Here is a 17,159-nt window from a genome sequence, read left to right as displayed (position 1 = left end):
CACAAATAGACCAAGTCCAACCCCTCTTGAGTTCCATTGACCCTTATCTAACATCAAGATAGTGTTAGCCATTTGCTGAGTAGATTCTTGTGTATAGGCATGATTAACCAATAAATCAGTTTAACTGAAACTTCACATGTAGTCCTGATCTTTTGCACCTAGCAAAAAGACACTAATTTACCATGATTTCCAGAAAACTATAACCATAAATGTTTTTACATGACAAGAGTATATCTTACATGTTGGTAAAGGATAGGCCTGTCATTTCATCCCCAAATTAAAAGATTTCTAGTTATCAAAAATTGGAGACTATAACATAATTTTTTGATTTGGGGCAAAATCAACTAAAAATGCCTGATGGCAGGAAACAAATGCAACAAGTTTTATTTAGAATAAAAAGGCATTCTTTAATTACTTTTGCTTTTTGAATTGGGCCCCCAAATTTACTTAGCCTGATACCTACAGGAAGCACATATTAAGGACTTACCAATTAAGAATCATGGAAAAACAACTGAACTTTATCGGATTAGCTACCAGTGTGCAATGTTTACTCTAATAAAAAATTCATGATATCATTCTTGGTAGATTCTACAATGTTTCACAGAGCAGTACATTCATGATGTAAGGGTTAAGATCAGGGGTGAAATGCTCCCGGTTCGGACCGTATCACGTGATCCGGTAGCGATGGGGCAGGTAGTTCAGAGAACCAGTAGCAAAAATCCCTGCTCCCCCACTGCCCACGCCTCGCTGTTCCTCTTCTCTGTCCCTGAAGTGCTCGGTGGTGATATAGCTGCAAACAGCCTTAAATGACTGCCGCAGCACTTCAAAGGGCCGCACTACAGCTGATCAGCGCTGTAGGCAGCTAGTAGACCAGTGCCTCTTTTTTTTAAAGAAGGTAGACCAGTGCCTGCCAAAAAGAGGCACTTGGTAGACCGGAGCCTCTCAGTAAAAGGCAATTGGTAGACCAGAGCCTCTCAGTAAAAGGCAATTGGTAGACCGGGGCCTCTATTTTTAAAGAAGGTAGATCAGTGCCTCCCAAGTTTTGTATACTTTATTATTTTTATTTATTATTATTGACCATGCCCATTCAGTCACCTGACCACCAAGCCACGCCCACCAATTAAGCCACGCCCACAGAACCAGTAGGGAAAATTTTTAGATTTCACCCCTGGTTAAGATGGCGAAATGCAAGCCAATATTCTTCACAAGAGAGAAAGGCATTGTGTAAACATATTTAGCATTATTTGTTTTTTGACACTTTACTGTTAGCTACTTCCTAAGCCCAAGGTTGAGCTTTTGGAAAAATAGAAATTGATACCCGTGCATGATCTGACTCATACCAAGGGGAAAGTGCAGTATATGGTTGTTGTATATAGGTGAAAATGATATTTTCACTGAAGATTTCATATGTTATAGCGTTTTAATGCAGACATAATCCCTGAGCAGGATAAGTTGTTTATGCAATTTCACAATGTCATATAACAAATATCTTATCTTACTTTATACAGATAAGAATGGTAACAATACTATCTATATGTATGGCAAAACATTGCCTTGCAAAGGCAAAATAATCATTTTACAGAACTTCAAAAAGAATTCTCTATGCATTCAGGAGAGCATAATGATTTTTAAGGCAGATTTTTAGTGACTGAGAATAGCAGAAGATTGAGGGCAATAGGAAATCCAACTTGGGTTACAATCAGGCAATGCCCTAAAAACTTTATTCAGAGGAGGAGGTTGACATTCTAAAAATAGTTATTTGGTGCTTTTAAATGCTGGGGATGGTGGGTGGGATGGAGAACATCATGGACTGTCAACAGCATTGAACAAATCAATCCAGAGTTCTCATGTGAGATATAAATGACTAGGTTCAAATTATGATATTTTGAACACATTATGCAAAAACTCAGCTCCCTTGAGAAGTCCATGATGCTGGAAAATGCAAAGATAGGATGAGCAGCAATAAATTGAATGGATTTAATTAAATATATTGTGTATGCAGTGAGAGACTGGTGAAGATCTCAGTTGAAGAACAGATCATTCTGGATAAAGTCTATCTAAGTGGTTGACCAGATGGGTCCAGCTCACTTCATGAGATGAATGAAAGTTTGTGATTTTTAATCAAATAGGTTAGTCAGAAAAGGTGCTACCAGACTCTTTCTAACTCTTTGCCACTATAGATATGAGTTTCCTGCACAAATGAAATATAATCAACACTGAAATGAGTTACCAACTGCCATAGGTGTAGCAGGAAACAAAAGTACAAGTCTGAAGGCAGTAAAAGTGAAATCCTGTATATTTCTATTAAAAAATAAGCCAACTTTATTTAATATGGTTTTCTCTTTGGTATGGAGATATATATATATATATATATATATATATATATATATATATATATATATATATATATATATATATATATATATATATATATAAAACTACCACAGCCTGAAGACAAGATATTACCGTATGAATTGCTAATGTGCTGAAATACTGAAGGCAGCAAACAACTAAATAGGCTCAAATTTAACATCTTGAATGGGTCCCTTAAATCAAACCACTCTGTAGAACTTACTTACTGGAATGGGTCCAAGAGTAACCTTATAGACTCTGTAATTGTATCCAGAAAACTACAGTTTCTTATTTTAGGTTCTCCCCAAATTGATATCGATCATTCCTACTCACTCTATGTTTATTGTCCCTACTTCAATGGATCTCCACCCAATTAATGTATGAGCGTACTGTTTTCTTGCTAATTGCCTCTATAGAAGCACATTGCAAATTCATATTAAGATACCAATCAACTACTAGATTTGTGCAGTCTGCAGATTTGATTGAGATGAGTTGTTTCAGAGTGTGCAGAGTGTTTGCAACTGCTTGAAAGAGCCACATCTCTTTCTAGGGGGACTAGGACAACTTGCCACAGCCAAATCAACATGGCCAACTCACCACGGGATAATTCATCACAGTCAATTCACCAGGATACAACTTGCCATGGGACAAAAGTATATCATACTGAGAAAATAGTGAAACAGAATAATTAAAGAAAGAATACAAAAGGAGAGACAAAATAAATTAAAGACAAAAATTAAAATATTTTTTTATTATTTTAAATAATTAAATAAAATTATTGAATTGTCCTGCAGCAAGTTTTCCCATGGCGAATTGTCCTGTGGTAAATTGGCCATGGCAAATTGACCGCAACAAGTTGGCGATGGAAAGCTGTCCCATTCCGCTTTTCAGGATCACAGAACTTGTAAAGAGGCTTCCAATGGAGCTGCATGAGCCTGAGAGTAGATGTAGCCACTTTAATAAATTGAAGGTAGATGCTATTTCAGACTCTTGTTTGTTCTCAAATACATTTTCTCAAAAGAATCATCCACACAGATTTTCCGCTATTATTCCAATATACTTTTTATAGAACCTATTGCCAAGCCAAGTATTTCCAGTCCCATATTTGTTTATTTATTTTTCTTAAGTAAAAGCAGAGTCAGTAAATCTGTATTGCCCACTATTAAATTTCATTCTAGAAATAAATTACCGTATATACTCGAATATAAGCCGATCCGAGTATAAGCCGAGGTCCCCAATTTTACCCCAAAAACTGGGGTAAACTGGGGACTCGAGTATAAGCCGAGGGTGGGAAATGAGGCACCTACCGGTTGGGGAAACCCGCCCTCCCTCAGCTGAGAAGGCTAGCGGCTCCCCCGCCCCGCCCTCTCACTGCACCGGCAGGGCTTCAGTCCGGTAAAATGTGAAAAAAAGAAAAAAAAAAACCTCGAGTATAAGCCGTATATACTCGAGTATAAGCCGAGGGGCTTAAAAAAAAAAAACTTGAGTATAAGCCGTATAGACCCGAGTATAAGCCGAGGGGACGTTTTTCAGCACAAAAAATGTGCTGAAAAACTCGGCTTATACTCGAGTATATACGGTACTTCTTTCTAGAGTACAAGATGTGAAATAACTGATGACCTATATCTCAGGGAGAATTTAATTTCTAGAAAGAAATGTAATTCAATTCTAGAGTGCAAGATATGGAATAAATAACTGGTTATTTCTATTACAAGGAGAGAGTTTTCAGCTGAAAGTTAGAACCTCTTAAAGTGACAGCAGTATAACAGTAGAACCATTTCTGCACAGGAGTGGTTGACTATTTTTCACTGAATATGTTCAAGTGGAAGCCAGACAGCCATCAGTCTGGAATGTGTTGATTTGGATTCCTCCACTGAGCAGGAGGTTGGCCTTGATGAGACTTTCCCATTCTGTGAGCAGAATGGAAACTCTAAGATACATTTGTGTTGGCATGCAAAGGCCATGAACCTCCTTGTAGACTCAATTCTCTAGCCAGTGAAAAATAAAATAAAACAACCATAATCAAATTGAAGACTTTCTTGCTTTTGTTTTGCAGATGAGCTCAGAAAAGTTTCAGTTAGATATTATATAAGGCTTTGCCTTTTATCTTATCAGATCCAGTCCAATGTCAATGAGTCTGTGTGGCATCAGCTTTCCAGATTTTCAGATCAATATTTTTTCCAGGTTTTTTTATCCAAGCAACTTTTAACTAGAGATTCAAAGAATAAAATATGAACATTAAAGCATATGCATGCAAATTTGAATGCACCACTGAGCTCTGTCCTCTTTCCAACCAGGATAATCACTTATATGATTACTCTGGAAGAAAATCAGTAGGAACTAGGTAAGATCATTAGAATTCAGATTTAAAAATGCTTCTTTTTACTTTTGCAAACAAAAAAGTTCTACTGATATTCCAGCTTTTCATAAAATGGGTGAGATTTCCGAACTTGGCTATTAAAAATTACTATAATTAGAAGAAATCATGTCTTTGGCTCTCCAGACCAGTGTTGGCAATATACACAGTGTGTACAGCTGAAGATTAATTAACTCTGGGGTGCCTGCCAATACACTATTACATTTGAAAAGGAGGGGAAACTAGCACCAGACTAACATTATTTCTTCACATCATATATCATTCCTCACATGATCAGACATATATGGTAATGTGAATGTTTATTTCTCATAGATTCAGTTCAACATAATTAAAAATACATTGAGATGATATTTACAAGTGTGCAAAATGACAGAAGACAATGACATATGATATAATGATTTTGCCATGCAGTGACTTGTTGTAAATTAATACATCATAAGATGTTTTATCTGTGAAAAAGTAGCTTTAAATACAAAAGTACACAATACAGTGTCTCAAAGTGTGCAGTAATATACTATACCCTCAGTATACCCCCAGCTGTAATATAATTTTATTTTGTTCCTGTGATTATCAGTTTGCTAATATCCATGAACTGTTAAATGGTTTCATGTAATATTTATATTTCCCAGGGCTGCAGCTACTAATGGCAGCTAAAGATGCACCCCTTGCATTTTTTCCAAGTAGTTCTCATTCAATTTGAGAATTTGATTTAGATTGTTTTTTCTCATGGAAAATTGAATTTTGGAAAAGTATCCATGGACAGAATGTGCATTTTTGCACATATTGGTATACTGCAATAATAGGGTATATATAACTATGTTGCAGAAAGATACGACCCGAGCCAACTCTTCGGTGAAGGAAAGGTTTATTGTTGCGCAAGATCCAGCAAGCAATACAATGCAAAAAGTCTGAACCCCGAAGGGCGTATAATGGCACACTTTTATACCCTGGGTTACATTTACATTTCCTGAGTAAGCATACTACCATATATGGTTACATTTTAAACATTAGTATTTTGGGGAACTGGAAAAACACAAGGCAGACAGTTTCAGGAGGTTGTCATAATATGTGCAGTCTAGATAACAGGATGCAGCTATCTTGGTCAGCATGTTTTGGTAATACAGCAGTTTTCCTAGCTAGCATAATCGTCTTGACCAAAGTTTAAGGCCCAGTGACCAAAAACCGAGGCCTAGGCCTCCTTTACTACCATCATACCTCTAGTATTCTGCAAACGTCCTGAATTCTTCCTATTGACCCATTGATAAAGAGCTCATCGCAATCAGAGCTGCCATCACTGCCCAGACCCTTTGCCCCTTTTGACTGATTACCATGTGTCACTGAATCAGTGTTATCACTTACTGACCATACAAGATTTTCTCCAGGAGGGTCTCTCTCCAAATTGGTCTTTCAAGTCTTCCAAAAATACAGCCATTACTGCTATAATTGAGCCCATCCATCTTAATGCTGGTCATCTTTTTCTCTTTCCTTTCATTTTTCCCAGCATTATTGAATACTCTTTTGCATAGTATGTCTGAAAAATAAACATTTGATCCTAGTCATTTGTGCCTGGAGTGAGAATTCACTATTGATCTGTTTAAAGCACATTTGTTTGTTTTCTTGACTAACCATGGTATTCTTAGCAGTCTTCCCCACCACCAACATTCACAAACATCAATACTCTTTTTATTCTCCTTATTCAAAGTACAACTATCATATCCACACAGAGAAAACCATACCTGCACAATTTCAATATTTGTAACTACAGACACATCCCTACATATGAATGTCTTTTTCCTTTTATGTGACAAAATTAGTGTTGGAATAAAATTCCTGAATTCTCAAAAGATTACATATTATATTGATTAATATATGTATGCAGATGGTTGTGTGTGAGAGAGCAGAATATTTATCTATGAAGTATGTGTGTAACAGGTATATGAGGTGCATATCATTCACCTCAGTGAGGTGCTTAGCAGAATAAAGAAAATAAAATCCCCCTCATTAAAGTGCAGAGCAACTTTGTTCTAGAAGTTCCTTTAGCTAAACAGGCATCTTTGAATAAATTGCCAACTCTTCCAGTCAGCTTCTAGAACTGTTGCCATAAAGTGAATTAACAGAAGTACTTCCCTTTTAGAAGCAAAGAAATTTAATATGAACCTTCACTGAAGCAAGCTGTCAGGTCTGCTATCTTCAGCTTGGAGCCTTGCTGGCATTCTGCCATCAAAGGATGGGGGGAGGGGGCATGAGGGGAGAACAAATTGGCAATAAACGTTTATGGGGATGGGATGGGAAATAAGGAGGGGGATGACAGCTTGACAAAGACTAGAGAAGGATGGAACCAGTTTTTCCCAGCCCTCAAGGCCACACACCCTGAAATTGGAATGTGAACTACCCCAAATATCTGAGCATTTCTCAAAATCTATGCAGCTCTTCATTGACTGAAGATGAACTGGTCATGGTGGGAGGGCTGGGATGAGCTTTGTAGTTTTCTTGCCCAGGAAATTTAGCTCTAGCCTGACTTTACTGCAGCTAGCAGCCTTTAGTAAAAGCACCTATCACTTCACCCAAGTGGAGTCGAGGGTCTTTCTTTCCTAAGGGACCTGATTGGGGCAGGTCTGACATTAGGCTAGAACTGCAATAACAGTCAACCGGGAGAGACAACTCTATTGTGGGGGCTGTGCAAACTATGTTGGCTCATGAGAGTGACCAGGAGGAGGTTGAAGCCTGGGGGAAAGTATCCTCCTTGAGACCCCATAGTGGTGTAGATGTCCTCAAATGGCTGGGAGATGTGGGAGCCATCAGTGATTAGTCGAGACCCTGATGGTCTCTGGGGTCAGAAAGAAAGAAAACTAGGAAGAAAAGCCCTCTGGGGTGACGTTCACACCCAGTAGCCAGAAGAGCCATCAGTGAACTGTGCATGGAGATTGAGGAGGAAACTGTCCAAGGCGAGGCAGAGCAGGAGGATGAGATGCTGGAATGCGTGATTGAGTATCTGCAGGGACCCAAATTGTATGTTCCTGAGAATCAATGGCTGATGGTGTAATGTATTTTGAACTTGAGAGGGAATTTTGGGCGGGAAAATTGCACGTTGCTGATTGGTTGAAGCCTCAACCAAAAGAGTATTTAAAGAGGGGTTTTTGCCGGTTGTGTTTGCTGGGGTCACAATAAACTAAAGAGCTGTTGTCACTCACTGGTCTCCTGCCTCTTCATTGCCCGAACTTAACATTGGCGACGAAGGTGGGATGTTGAGGCAGTGAGATCGTGAAAGAGCTGACGGAACCAGGAATTCGCGAACCCAGCCAGTTCTCGAAGGCGGAAAATAGCGATGTCCAGCTACATGCCGCCAGCGCCATTTGACCCAGCAAAGGAGAAATGGGGGTCGTACATGGCTCGTTTCGAGTGTTTCCTTGAAGCAAACGAACTACAGGGAGTCTCAGATAATCGGAAGCGAGCATACTTCCTGAGCCACTGCGGTCCAGAGGTCTTCGATACGGCGGAGTCACTCTCAGAGCCAACGCTGGTACAATCGGTACCGTGGCAGACACTACAAACAACACTTCGAGCACACTACGCACCGGTACCCTCAAAGTTCGTCCAACGGTTCGAGTTGAGGCAACGGGTACAGCGAGAGGGCGAATCAATAAGCGTGTACATGGCCGTGTTGAGGAAAGCCGCAAACCACTGTGAGTACAGAGATTTGGAGGATTCCTTACTCGAACAACTCATTTGTGGGGTCAGGGACATCAGACTACAAAGGCGGCTGCTATCTAAAAGCAACCTGACTTTAGCGATAGCCCTGGACGAAGCCAGAGCTCACGAGATGTCCACCAAGGCGGCGGAGACCTTGCAAAAGCCAAACGCGCAGGGTGCTGGGACAAAGGCTACACCGGTCCACAGCGAGGAAGTCCAGGCCGAATCGGAAGGTGAGGAAGAGGAAGAGGTGTTCCACACCGGGAGGCTGGAGAGAGATGACCGGGGCGAATGTGTGAGTTGTGGGGGGCAACACCAACGGCAAAACTGCAGATTCAAGGACGCGGTTTGTCGGCGGTGTGAAAAAAAAGGACACATAGCTCGGGCCTGCCGAGCCCCCCAACCTTCCCACCAAAAATTCAAACTGACCAATCAGAGCGCAGGAGCAGCGAAGCGGCCCGGGACTGGTCCATTTAAAAAGGGCGCGAAGTTAAACCAGACCACTGTGAGAGTGGGCCACGCATCGACACGACTAGAGAAGAAAATATTTACCCAAGTCTACATTGAAGGGGTGCAGTGCCAAATGGAAGTAGACACTGGGTCGTCAATCACAATTATGTCCTGGGACACCATTGTGAGAGACTTGCCAGCCATCGCAAAACGTCAGCTACAAACCCAGAAGCTGAGAGTGCAGGACTACCAAGGGAATCGGATCCCTGTTCGAGGAGTCACATCCATCCAAGTCAAATATGGACAATTCAAAAAGACCCTGCCAATCACCATAGTAAACGGAACTCTACCGAGCTTGCTAGGGCTGGACTGGTTCCGAGCTTTGGGCATGGGAGTGACCGGGGTCCACAGGAGCGACGTCATCCTCAGAGACGAACTACTGAAGGAGTTTGAGGATGTTTTCAAGGATTGCCTGGGCAAGTACTTGGGGACCCCTATTTCTTTCAACCTTGACCCCCAAGTCGCCCCCATCCGGTTAAAGGCTAGGAGGGTTCCATTCGCCCTAAAGCCCAAAATTGACCGAGAATTAGACAAGCTAGTAAGCCAGGGAATATCGATCCCCGTCGATCATGCAAAATGGGAGACACCCATAGTAACCCCAGTCAAATCGGACGGATCGGTCCGGATTTGCGCTGACTACAAAGCAACGCTTAACAAAGCATTGCAGAAAAGTGCATACCCCGTTCCAGTGGTGCAACATTTGCTGCACTCATTAGGGCAAGGGCAGGTCTTCGCCAAACTCGATTTGGCCCAAGCCTACCAGCAGCTACCTGTAGATAGCAGCACAGCTGAGGCGCAGACAATTGTCACGCACCGCGGGGCTTTCAAATGTACGCGACTCCAGTTCGGAGTTAGCGTGGCCCCAGGGCTCTTCCAGAACCTAATGGAGCGATTATTACAGGGCCTACCAGGAGTGGTACCATACTTCGACGATGTATTGGTATCAGCTGAAAACTTAGAGGAACTCGGGGTAAAACTAAGGAAGGTGTTGGGCATTTTTAGGTCTGCTGGGCTTAAAGTTAAGCTCAACAAATGCCACATTGGGGTGAAATCTGTAGAATTCCTAGGATACCGAATAGACAGGGAAGGGATCCACCCCACGGAGAGCAAGGTACGGGCCATTAGAAAGGCCCCAGCCCCCCAAAATAAAACAGAATTACAGGCATTCTTGGGGCTTGTTAATTTCTATGCGGTATTCTTGAAGAATAAAGCAACAGTAGCTGAACCGCTACATAACTTGCTAGCAAAGAAAGCTGTGTGGTCCTGGGGCAGAGAAGAGGCTAGGGCATTTGAGGGGGTAAAAAACCTTTTGTCCAGCGATAGCCTCCTCATCCAGTACAATGGCACGTTGCCACTAGTGTTAGTTTGCGATGCTTCACCATATGGGGTGGGGGCGGTGCTCAGCCATAGGTTACCGAATGGAACAGAAGCCCCTATAGCGTATTATTCCCGGACGATGTCCTCTGCGGAAAGGAACTACAGCCAGCTAGATAGGGAAGCGTTGGCCATAGTCTCCGGGGTTAAGAAATTCCACGAATACTTGTTCGGGCGAGACTTCGAGATAGTCACGGACCACAGACCCCTTCTAGGGCTTTTAGCGGGTGACCGCCCAACACCCGTGGCACTTTCTCCCAGGCTGACCCGATGGACTATTTTCCTAGCGGCATACTCCTACAAATTGCTCCACCGCCCAGGAAAAGACTTAGGGCATGCGGACGCTCTGAGCAGATGCCCTTTACCAGAGACAATTGAAGACCCCACCCCGGGGACACCCGTCCTGCTAATTGACTCTTTGGACTCTGGCCCAATCACATCCAAGCAGGTGGCTAGGGCATCTTACAGGGACATTACAATACGGACTGTAGTCGGTTGGGTGCAAAGGGACTGTAGTCGGTTGGCTCGCTGCGCCGGGCGAGCGTTTCAAAGACTTTGCGAAAAAACGATCAGAACTGTCGGTTCAAGGGGGCTGTCTGTTATGGGGGGAATAGGGTAGTTATCCCAGAAAAATTACGCGAAAATGTGTTGGAACTGTTGCATGTGGGCCACCCAGGGATTGTGAGGATGAAGAGTTTAGCAAGGAGTTATGTATGGTGGCCCTTAATGGATAAGGACATCAGCGACAGGGTAGGGAAATGCCAATCCTGCCAAGAGTCAAGGTCGCTACCCCCTACAGCCCCAGTTAGAGAGTGGGAGAAACCCCAGGGGCCATGGTCCAGGATTCACATAGATTTTGCGGGGCCGTTCCATGGGCAGACCTTTTTAATTGTAGTAGATGCCTACTCAAAATGGTTAGAAATCATCCTCATGAAAAGCACAACGGCCGAAGCAGTAATCACAGTCCTAAGGCATCTATTCGTAACACACGGCCTGCCCGACACCCTAGTCTCTGACAACGGCCCGCAATTCACGGCAAACCAGTTTGAGGGGTATTTAGCGGGAGAGGGCATCAGACATGTCCTCTCGGCGCCTTTCCACCCGGCGACGAACGGACTTGCAGAACGTTTCGTTCGGAGCACCAAGGAAGTGCTATCTAGGATAAGTCCAGGCGACTGGCAAACGAAAATAGACACTTTCCTGGCCGTCCAACATAGGACCCCTTGTGTAACAACTGGCCGCAGCCCAGCAGAACTCTTAATGGGCAGGAAACTCAGGTGCCCACTAGACCGACTAAACCCAACTTATACCCCAGACGGGTACAAGGGTATTCAAGGAAAAACCAGGGAAATGACAATGGGTGACCCAGTATGGCCACACAACTATAGCGAGGGCCCAACATGGTTAAAGGGGGAAATTCTGGGCATAACCGGACCCAAATCATACGTAGTAGACATGGAGGACGGCCGGGTATGGAAACGCCACATAGACCAGTTAAGAAAATGTATACCAAACAAACTAGAAACCAAACAACCAGGCCCTGACTACCAATTGTTTGAATCTGCAGCTGACTCAAACCCGAGGCGAGCGGAGGACTTATCTGATTCTGATGGTCCAGCGACGCCAACCGGTTTCTCCTGAAGGCAACAGGAACGACTCAGCCAATAATCCAGGGCCGGACGGCCTAGAGGAGGAGCTGGGAGGAACAAACAGTCCCTCCGACCAGCTCGACTCTCTCCCAGAGAATGAACTGCGCAGGTCAGAAAGAGTTAGGAGACGCCCTGTCTACCTGCGTGACTACGTAGAGAAATAGCATGCAAATATTATGTAAATAGGGGTACAAAGCGTTCTGGGAGGGAAGGAGTGTAATGTATTTTGAACTTGAGAGGGAATTTTGGGCGGGAAAATTGCACGTTGCTGATTGGTTGAAGCCTCAACCAAAAGAGTATTTAAAGAGGGGTTTTTGCCGGTTGTGTTTGCTGGGGTCACAATAAACTAAAGAGCTGTTGTCACTCACTGGTCTCCTGCCTCTTCATTGCCCAAACTTAACAGATGGTCTTACAGAAAAGCCATTACTCAATGTTGAAGGAAATGGTATATTAGTAGTCCTCAATTTGCAACCATTCATTGAGTGACCATTCAAAATAACAATGGTACTGAAAAAAATTATTTATGACCACTTTCCACACTTTTTGCCATTACAGCCTCCCTGTGGTCACATGATAAAAATTTGGATGCTTCACAACTTATGATGGTTGCAGTGCCCCAGGCACAAAAATTGCCTTTTGTGATTTCTGATGAAAAGTCAATTAAGAAGTCAGATTCACTGGGAAGAAAGGTTGTAAAATTGGGCAAAACTCACATCAACTGTCATGTGGTTGTAAGGTGAGGACTACCTAGTACTGCTTCCTAATCAATATCTTTCACATTACTTTAGTGATCATTCTGGTACATTTCTATATTAATCTACAATTTTAAAAAACCGCTCTCAAAATGCATGCATGTGAATTCCACTGCCAAATAATATTTAATGTTTTCATGTTTATACCATTGGAAGCCTACAATAGCTGCAACATTTTGAAATGTGTGAAATGTAATGGAGAAATCAGTTCTGACCTTCAAAGAATTTAAAAGTTATAGATAACCTAATTTTATATAGAAATTTTTTGTGTGTGTTATAACAAGGCAACCAGAACAAGTCAACCATTAGCTCTGCACTAACTGTTTGAGCCTATGCCTTAACTGGAAGGTATGAGATTGCGTTCTGATTTGTTCAGATGCCACCAAAGTGCATGTGGTCATATGGCATGTAAAACAATTCAAGATATAGAAACATCAATATCTGTTTTACACAATCAGATTAATCTGTCCTCTATGAACACTGCTATGCCATAGTGATGGGAGTGGAGGATTGTAAGAACCCCTAATTGGTGTTTACTGCTGATTGCCAGAAGTTACAGTTTGCATCAAGCCTTAGTGAATACCATCCATCTCTCTTCCAAAACTTTATTTCTTCCCTGCCCCTTAACTACAATGAACAACAGTTAGCTGGTAAAGAACAATATTCTGACACGTTCCAGATACACTAGTGTTGGAAGAAATATCCATCTGGGTTCAGTTCCAAGTGGGGACAAAGACACTGGAAACATGGAGGCTGCTTGGAAAGATGGTTTAATGGTGGTCAGGATCACATGGCTTGAGATCCTGAACAGAAAAGGGCCGAGATCCTGTGTGCTCCCTGGTTTTATGCTTTTTCTGAGCTTTGAACTTTCTGGGGCACAGGAAGAGTACCCTGATTGGTTGTCACACTCCCAGGGGGTGGGAGTGTTAGCTAATGTTGTAGGTTGTCTCTCAAGCTTGCTTGAGCCTTGCCATGTGGTGAGTTTCTGTTCTATTGTGTTGCAAAAGATGGTCCATTAACAAAGGTTGGGGGATTGAGTTTCTACCTCTGACCCATTGACAAAGGTGGGGGGAAATGAGTGAGCTTGGTTGAGGCTTTAATGGCCCATTGACAAAGGTGGGGGTGGCAGGAAGTTGCAGGGAGCTCCTTTGTCTTTAAAACATGTTTCTCCATTTCTCATCCAGGGAAATATATTTTGCCTTTTTAAATATTTTCTAAAATATTTTCATTCTTCTAGGAGGGGGTGGGTGCTAAATTCCTACAGTAGTCTTTGACTTACAGTTTTATATAAAACAGATAAGCTACATAGTTGTTTTGTAGTTAAGAAATACAGATATTTAAATATTATTCTTAACTTTGAATAACTATTAAAATGCCTACATTGGAAAAATATGCAAGCAGGTATGCATATATTAATAGTAAATTTGCATTACATTAAACAAAATACTGATGCATATAATAGTCAAATATGCATGTAGAACACATAAATAAGGAAATATGCACAGACACTTTATATTACTTTTCATTTGGAATTTTTGAAAAAAAAAATAAAAGTTGCAATCTGATATAGAAAGAGGATGAGATATATTTAAAAATTGTAAATATGAGAAATCCAAAACTGTCCAACTTATTGATCCTTATTACTTACAAGAGTTCTGATTTAGTTAGCTTCTCTTAAGCAGAACACCTCATCAAAATACTCTATTACTCTGAAGAAAAAATGGAGGTGATAATTCACTTCATTTACAAACAATTAAGAGAGAATGAGGGGGGAAAACCCTAAGTACTCTTTTGAGAATATTCTAAACCCACATTAGTATAAATATTTTACTAAGTGCAAATAAACTCTACATGAAACTCCTCTTTTTGTTCTTGATATCTGTAACTAAAGCACCCAAAGAAAAGCACCCACTCAAAGCCTTTTACACTGTGTAAACCTTTATGTTTATGCTGTCTTCTTTTGCTTTTACTTCACTTCTGCTCAGCATGCTGGCAATACAAACATTTTATATTTAAAAGAAATAAAAATCATATACTGTAGAGTTTAAATTAATTTTAGATATTTATGATTTTTTGTATGACTTTAGCATGTTAGAGAAATTATTTGTAAAGCATCAGAACATGATTAGCCATGTCACATATCAAGGCTACATACAATGGTGGAATTCAACTGGTGTAACTGTAATCAGTTCGCTGAGCAAGTGCTTCAAAAACAAGGGGGGAAGGGGGGAAAGATGAAAGGACAATAAAAGCTTTGTGTGTACGTGATACGCAATTGGGAGGAGCCAATAACAGATGAGAAGGACCAGAGCATCCGGATTCTGTTTGTACCAGTATCCCACAGCAAGGTGCCCTAAGAAATATGCAGATTACCCCCAAACCTCCACCTTATTTTTGTATCCAGTGAGCCAGTTACTTTCAGAGCTGGCTTGATTATATTGCAACCAGCATCCTTAGTCAAAGAACCCTTTGCTTTAACCAAACTTTGCTTTTTTTATCCTAAGAGATGGGATTGTGGCAGGTCTGACAGCATTGAAAAAAATGACTTGTGACAGTTTTTCATACTTACAACTGTTGCAGCATCCAACATGCTCACACAATCAAAATTCAGATGCTTGGCATCTGGTTCATATTTATAAGGATCGCAGTGTCCCAGGGTTATGTGATCAGCTTTTGTGACCTATTGTAGGAATTTAGCACCCACCCCCCTCCTACAAGAATGAAATATTTTAGAAAATACTTAAAAGGCAGAATATATTTCCCTGGATGAGAAATGGAGAAACATGTTTTAAAGACAAAGCAGCTCCCTGCAACTTCCTGCCACCCCCCCCCACCTTTGCTAATGGGCCATCATCTGCATCATAATAGAACCCATCTAGAACTGAAACTCACCACATGGCACCTGGGAAGATTACATCAGCCAGCAAGGCTAGCTAAGACTCCCACCCCCTGGGAGTCTGACAACCAATCAGGATACTCTTCCTGTGCCCCAGAAAGTTCAAAGCTCAGAAAAAGCATAAAACCAGGGAGCACACAGGATCTCGCCTTTTTCTGTTCAGGATCTCAAGCCATGTGATCCTGACCACCATTAAACCATCTTTCCAAGCAGCCTCCATGTTTCCAGTGTCTTTGTCCCCACTTGGAACTGAACCCAGATGGATATTTCTTCCAACAATTGGCACCCACAGATGGGACTCCAAGCTAACCTAACCAATGGACCTGGCCCAGGTAAGCCTCCCTTGCTAGCAGCAGACCCATTGAGTCTGTGGGTAAGTTTTCCTGGACCTTGGCCATTTGGAACTAGGTTTTAAAGGGGTTTTGAGTGTTGAGCTCAAAGGCTGCTTGGAAAGAAGGTGAGTACCTCTAAATTTTAATTTTTAAGCATGGAAAAGTATGGGAAATATGCGTGTGCCTGCATGTGTGTGAGTAAGAGAGTCCTTCTCCCAATCACAGCTGGATCTTGCTTCCTCTGTGCATTTCTTAACCTCAGAAAGACCAAAAGTCTGGAGAGCATGGGGGTTTTGCCAGAGCACAGGACCTTCTGTTAGGGAAGGAGGAAGTGTGTGTGTGGGATTCCACCTAAGGAAACAGTCTGATTCCACCTCTTTGAGCAACCTCTAGCCGCACCTCTGCCTACTGCTAGCTCCACCAAGCCATGACCAGTAGGCTAGAGAAAGCAAGGGGGGGAAGCCAAATGTGGAACTTTGTGTTTTCAAGGAACGGAAGCTGAGTGAAAGGAAAAGAAGTGTGAAGGGGGAAAAAAAGAAATATATAGGAACTATCGGTGTATCTAAAAAGGAAAGCAAAGCCTAAAGTGGTGCATGTAGAGTGAGAGGAGGTGCTCGTACCTGCTGTAGGGGCAGCAAGGTTCTCCGGGATCACTATTTTGTTTTATTGGTGATCTTCAAATAAGAGTTCCCTTAAGGAAGGGGCCCATACTTCGACAGAAGGGAGTCGGAGTCCTTCGCGGATACTTTTTTTTCCGAAACTGCGGGAGTACCCGACTATGACAAAATGAGCCTCACATTCCGAGGATCATGGGAAGCATAAGCTCGAGGGTAGAGGGAAATCCCCTGAGAGACATGCTTGGGGCCTGGGACACCAGGCAGGTGCCAGTGTTGACTGGCATGCGAGAAAAGAAATTGAAGAAATTGTGTAAAAAAATGGGCTTTGCTAAGAGATAACACCAGGAAGACAAATTTGGCTAAATAAAGGTACTTAAAAGAAAAGGGAAATATATAAATAGGAATGTTTGGGTTTTTGTTTATTTTGTTTGTTTGTTTGTCTCTTTCTTTGTCTTCTATGGAACCACGTGGTCTGTCTGTTAAGATTTGTGCCTTCCCTAATTTAACTGAGATTTATGGCGGGAATGATCAGTGTGTGTGTAAATCTTAGAGTTTTGTTTTCCTCTTTGTCCTCCTTGGTTTTTTTTATGTGTGTATGTCTTTGTGGGCC

The 17,159-nt window shown here is 42.0% G+C and overlaps 1 protein-coding gene across 1 annotated transcript in view; it reads right to left on the bottom strand.

Annotated features, from left to right (window-relative positions):
- Positions 1–17,159, bottom strand: part of ERBB4 (erb-b2 receptor tyrosine kinase 4) — a 1,012,642-nt gene that overhangs the window by 805,768 nt on the left and 189,715 nt on the right. Inside the window, exon 2 of the mRNA XM_058186165.1 lies at positions 6,093–6,260. Within this exon, the coding sequence (XP_058042148.1) occupies positions 6,093–6,260 (168 nt within the window). The remainder of the gene's footprint in view (positions 1–6,092; positions 6,261–17,159) is intronic.

Source organism: Ahaetulla prasina, chromosome 1, assembly GCF_028640845.1.
Source record: "Ahaetulla prasina isolate Xishuangbanna chromosome 1, ASM2864084v1, whole genome shotgun sequence".
In the NCBI taxonomy this organism is placed as follows: domain Eukaryota; kingdom Metazoa; phylum Chordata; class Lepidosauria; order Squamata; family Colubridae; genus Ahaetulla; species Ahaetulla prasina.
The sequence above is the reverse complement of the archived record's forward strand: the minus strand, read 5'-3'. Positions and strand labels throughout refer to the sequence as shown.